Source organism: Penaeus vannamei, chromosome 19 (genome assembly GCF_042767895.1).
Source record: "Penaeus vannamei isolate JL-2024 chromosome 19, ASM4276789v1, whole genome shotgun sequence".
In the NCBI taxonomy this organism is placed as follows: Eukaryota; Metazoa; Arthropoda; class Malacostraca; order Decapoda; family Penaeidae; genus Penaeus; species Penaeus vannamei.
Genome location: NC_091567.1, coordinates 27,582,906 through 27,587,905, shown reverse-complemented (window position 1 = coordinate 27,587,905; position 5,000 = coordinate 27,582,906). Strand labels below are relative to the sequence as shown.

The window sequence follows — 5,000 nt, the reverse complement described above, 5'->3', positions numbered from 1 at the left end:
CTGGAAAGATGTCTCGGATTCAGAAGACTTCACTGCCAGGAGGATGACGTATTGTTTGCCAGGGCAGGAAGAGGTGACAGAAATTCATCAGGTTGTTGATGAAGAGTTGACAGAAATTAACATAAAGCGTGAGGAGGTCTATGAAGTGTTTTACAGTGTGACAGAAGTGATGCAGGATGGAACACGGGAGACCTTTATTACCCCTAGCTCCCCATCCCTTATTTCTACCAAAGAGAGGACACTAAAGCAGACTGAATCCAAGCATTCAGAGGAAGTTTGGCAAGTCCATGATGCCATACATCAGCAATCGGCGGAGATGCCATTGAGACGGCAAACCTTTGCTAAAGGAGCAAAGGTAGGCACTCATGATTGTGCAGATGGAGATATCCATTCCATCAATTATTTAACAACAGAAAGTACAGCTTTTTCAAATGAAACATTCAGAAAGATAGTTGGTCAACTTCCCCCGTGCAATGCTGAAGAATCTCCAATGAGACGGCAGACTTTTGTTGCATCAAAACCTGAGAAGTTCAGATCAATGGAAGGTGACAGTCTGCCTGTTTGCAATGGACTAGCTACACCACTGCGAAGACAGACATATCTTACTACAGAAACTAATGACTTCAAAAGTGTTGAGAATGGGAACCTGCCATTGTGTGATGTTGAAGAGTCACCACTAAGAAGAAAAACTTTTGTCAAGAAAGACAAGGACTTCTTACGACGTCAAAGCCTGTTTCACCGAGATGATATAGAAAACCTTGACAGCTATAAAGATTGTCACACATATAATGATGTTTGCAAGCAATTTGAAAATTCAAATGCCTCAGACACCTCAACACCAACTATGGGTTCAACTCCTCCTCTTCGGGGTGACTCCTCGGTCACTGGACTTCAGATGACTCCAATCACTCCTGCTCCACTAACAGGTATTAGTAGTTTAGCATCCATGAAGGCTTCATGTATGAATCTTTTGGAAAAGTTGAACTCTGAAGAGGTTCCTGACACGCCAAAGCCATCATCTAAAGCTGAAGTAAAGGGCTCCCTGTGTTCTGGCTATAATTCTTTTTCCCCAGATACAGATATGTACACAGCTCCTGGCTCCCCTTCATCAGAGTATGAAACGGCACCAAGTACACCTCCTGAGCCAGCTCTTACTATTGAGGACTTCAATGTTTCTGTAGAATTTCCAACACCAAAGATTGGGGAACATGTGTCCAAACTGAGGTCTGTGAATCTAGAAGATGTTTCACTTATGCTCAAGCAAGAGTTAGAAGGCCAAAGGAAAGAAGGTTTGGAAGAAAGCATCAGCACAGATAGTCTTGAGAAGACATTTAGCCCAGAGAAAGTTTTAACAGAGAACCTACCAGTTTCGCATCAGCATGATTTGTATGTAGAACATGGAAGGGAAAGCTCTGATTGTCAGAGTCCAATTCCCCATCACCGATTGAGTACTGAGACGATTACAAAGGAGACATCTATTTTGCATCCTGATGACATTGTAGCAGTTGATGAGCACCATAATAGCTGTGAGACAGTAGTCAGAGATTTACCAACATTTTCACCATCATCCTTGCCACAGGTAACAGAATTCAGTAATCCTCGCAGGATGAGTGACATAGGATTGCAAAGATGTAATAAGAAAAAGCAGAATTTACGTAAGAGTGATTCTTTCTTGGATGGTGTTAAGCCTTATCAAAGTGAGGCTCTAGATGAGCTGCTCCTCTTTAAGGGAGTTGCAAAGGAAACTGAATTTGCTCCTGAGTTGATACAGGAGGTACAAGATGAGGACTTCATTATAGCTTCTGCTGCAGACTTTAGTTTTGATCCCAGTATAGATCCTCGGCGATGCTCCACAGGCAGAAAACCCTTGCCACCTGATGAGCTAACTGAACAGCGAAGGTTATCAGATAAATGCCGTCAGCTTTTCCTTGCAGCTGAGGAAGTGTCACAAGTCGTACAGTGTTCAGAAACTTTTGATGCTGCTCCTGCTCTTGGTCTCAGCACAATACTTGAAGTAGAAGAGGCAACATTAGCCATTCCCCTCAACAAAACATGTGATGTGCCTCTCAGCAGAACACATGAACTTCCCATGAACAAGACACAGGAGTTATCAGTAAACAAGACCCAGGACATGCCCATGAATAAGACTCATGACATACCTCAAAACTGTTCTGAGGATGTACCCTTTAATAAAACACATGATTTACCTAGAAACAAAGCCGAAGACTTGTCATTGAACAGAACTCATGATCTACCCAAAGACAAAAACCAAGATGTGCTTATGAGCAAAACTCAAGATCTGTTGAATGATGGAAATCACCATCCATACCTGAGCAAATCTGATGAGTTCCCTATTAACCAGACACATGATCTATCCATAAGTAAAACACAGAATCTACCTGTGAATAAAGCACAGGATCTATCCATGAATAAAACAAAAGATCTATCCATGAATAGAACAAAGGATCTATCCATGAATAAAACACAGGATCTACCTTCAAATAAAACACAGGATCTACCCATGAATAAAACACAGGATCTACCCATGAATAAAACACAGGATCTACCCATGAATAAAACACAGGATCTACCCATGAATAAAACACAGGATCTACCCATGAATAAAACACAGGATCTACCCATGAATAAAACACAGGATCTACCCATGAATAAAACACAGGAGCTTCCCTTGATTAAAACACAAGGTTTGGAGGAGGTACAAGATGTGTTTGTCAATGAAACCCAAAATAAGTCCACAAGGGAAACACTCCAGTTACCTGCAAATATGACTCACAATTTAACTGGGGAAAATGCTCTAGATTTACAGCTTGATAAGACACGCAATCTGCACATGATTAGGACAAGGGATTCATCCTTTGGGAAAACCCAAGTACTGAATCACAGGTATGAAAGTAAGATCACAGAATCATATCAGTCTCATGTTTGTGAGTCCTCGGAAGAATTTACTTCTGGAACTCAAATTATCCCGGAGAAAGTAGAGCTACAACAAGAAGTTTATTTTGCTAATTCAGATGTAAGAGTTGTTGTGAACAAGGAAGAAGTATCATCAGATGTTTCGCAGAAGAAAGATGAGGGAGAGAAGCACGGACTGTTTATTGAAATCTCGCCAACACGTCCTAAGAGGCCACCAGAAGAACAGCAAAGGAAAAGTGTGCCAAAGCGAAGCAGGGTGAATCCTGCTCCTGGAGTCTCTGTTAGAGTGTCTTCACTCAAGTCACGAAATGATAAACAGAGTCCAAAGAAACTGTCTGTAGTATCTAGCAAGTGCAAGAGTCCACGTAAACCTCCTGTTGTTAGAAACACTACGGCAACAAAGGCAGCACCAAGAAGCTCTTTAGTTGGGAAAGAGAACACAGTGCGAGCTCCATCTGCATCGCAGCCTTCAAGGACTCTTGGTAGGTTCCTGCTCATCCATTTATTGTTCTCTGTATTATTCTCCTCCTCTTCTGTTTTTTACTCCAATTTTCTTCCTACTCCTACTCCTGCACTTCCTCCAACATCTACTCTTCCTCCAACTTCTATTCTTTCTCCTACTCTTACCCCACCTAAATTTATTCCTAGTTACTAAGTTTTGCTAGTTGTGATATTTTTATATTGCTGAATTGTCCATTAAATTGTATGTATTTTTGCTTGTATTTAGAATTAGAGAGCATACTGATCAGATGTAAATGATATGTCTTTCTAACTTTTTTCCAAATCTTTTTCAGGCCAAACCAAATCCATTTCAGGGTCCCGTCTAAGTAGATCATCATCTCGTCCCAAACTTGCCACCATGTCTGCTTCGACCTCTTGTCTTGCTAGTACTACCACTCACTCTGCTCCAGTCCGTCATTCTTCTGTCACAGATGTAAACGGTGGTCTCAGTAACTCAACAGATAGTATTAACAGCTCCAGCTGCTCTTTGTCCAAATCATCCTCGGCACGTGGCCTCAGTGCATCAGCTTTGTCATCAACATCTTCAATAAACCGCAGAAAGCTGATCTCAAAGAGTGGTGTGAAGGGTCCACAGTCCAAACTAACTCTGATCAAATCAAACAAAACAACCATTGTGCACCACCCAAATCCATATGCTGCAAAGTAAGTATGCAGTGTGAATTGGTTACACAGATCCTATTCTTCATCCTTGTCAAGTCTCCTTTGCTATGTCTTTGCACACTATTTTGGATAGATTTTGATTGTGTTATGATTATATCAAATCTAACAAAGTATTTTTTTTAGATTCTTTCAGTGCTCCTACATTGTGCTGTTCATATTGAAATTATTTTGTTAGATATTTTGCTTAAATTATCTGCTGAGAGTTTGTATGAATTTGTTCAATACTTTACTCCTAACAGGAACATGTACTATGATGACCGCTGGGTGGAGAAGCAAATAGCAGGTTTCACAAATTGGCTGAACTTCATCCTAACTCCTCCAGAGGAAGAGGATGTGGCATCTAAAGTGAAGAAAGGTTTGTAATGAGCAGCCATAAATCCTAAAAGGACATTTACATAAATGGTTGCTTTTATGGCAGTCATAAGGTAGTCAAGTAGATCTTGCTTGTGCAGGTGTTTTGTATATCTGGTATCTTTTTGATCCTCTTAGCAAATTATTAAACAAAAAGCTAAATGTATAAAAGTTTGTTTATGTGCACAAAATGTGAAAAAAATAAAGTTCTATAATCAAATTATACTCCTCTTTTTTAGTGGTGTGCAAGTGCAACATATCCAAAGAACATTGCTTTAATGCTGTTAATAGTCAGACCATTGCTTTAATTCAGTTAATAGTTATCAGCAACCTGTCAGTTATCAAATAATTATCACCTAGTCTTGTTACTTTGTTATCAGTCATTACCACCCTGTCAAGTGCACCTTCACCTCAGTTTAAAAGTTAGTATAGTATTTATATTCCTCTCATTTATAGTTGATATGGGCAAGCTGTGGTCAGAGGCCACAAGGACTTCACGAATAGAAGTTGCACCAACCAAGGAAGTGATGTCC

At 40.3% G+C, this 5,000-nt stretch overlaps 1 protein-coding gene across 1 annotated transcript in view; it reads left to right on the top strand.

Annotated features, from left to right (window-relative positions):
* Positions 1 to 5,000, top strand: part of LOC113819387 (uncharacterized) — a 27,709-nt gene that overhangs the window by 7,189 nt on the left and 15,520 nt on the right. The window contains exons 5-8 of the mRNA XM_070133626.1: positions 1 to 3,416; positions 3,729 to 4,098; positions 4,356 to 4,471; positions 4,924 to 5,000. The exon at positions 1 to 3,416 is cut by the window's left edge and continues 227 nt beyond it; the exon at positions 4,924 to 5,000 is cut by the window's right edge and continues 163 nt beyond it. Coding sequence (XP_069989727.1) covers positions 1 to 3,416; positions 3,729 to 4,098; positions 4,356 to 4,471; positions 4,924 to 5,000 — 3,979 coding nt within the window. The remainder of the gene's footprint in view (positions 3,417 to 3,728; positions 4,099 to 4,355; positions 4,472 to 4,923) is intronic.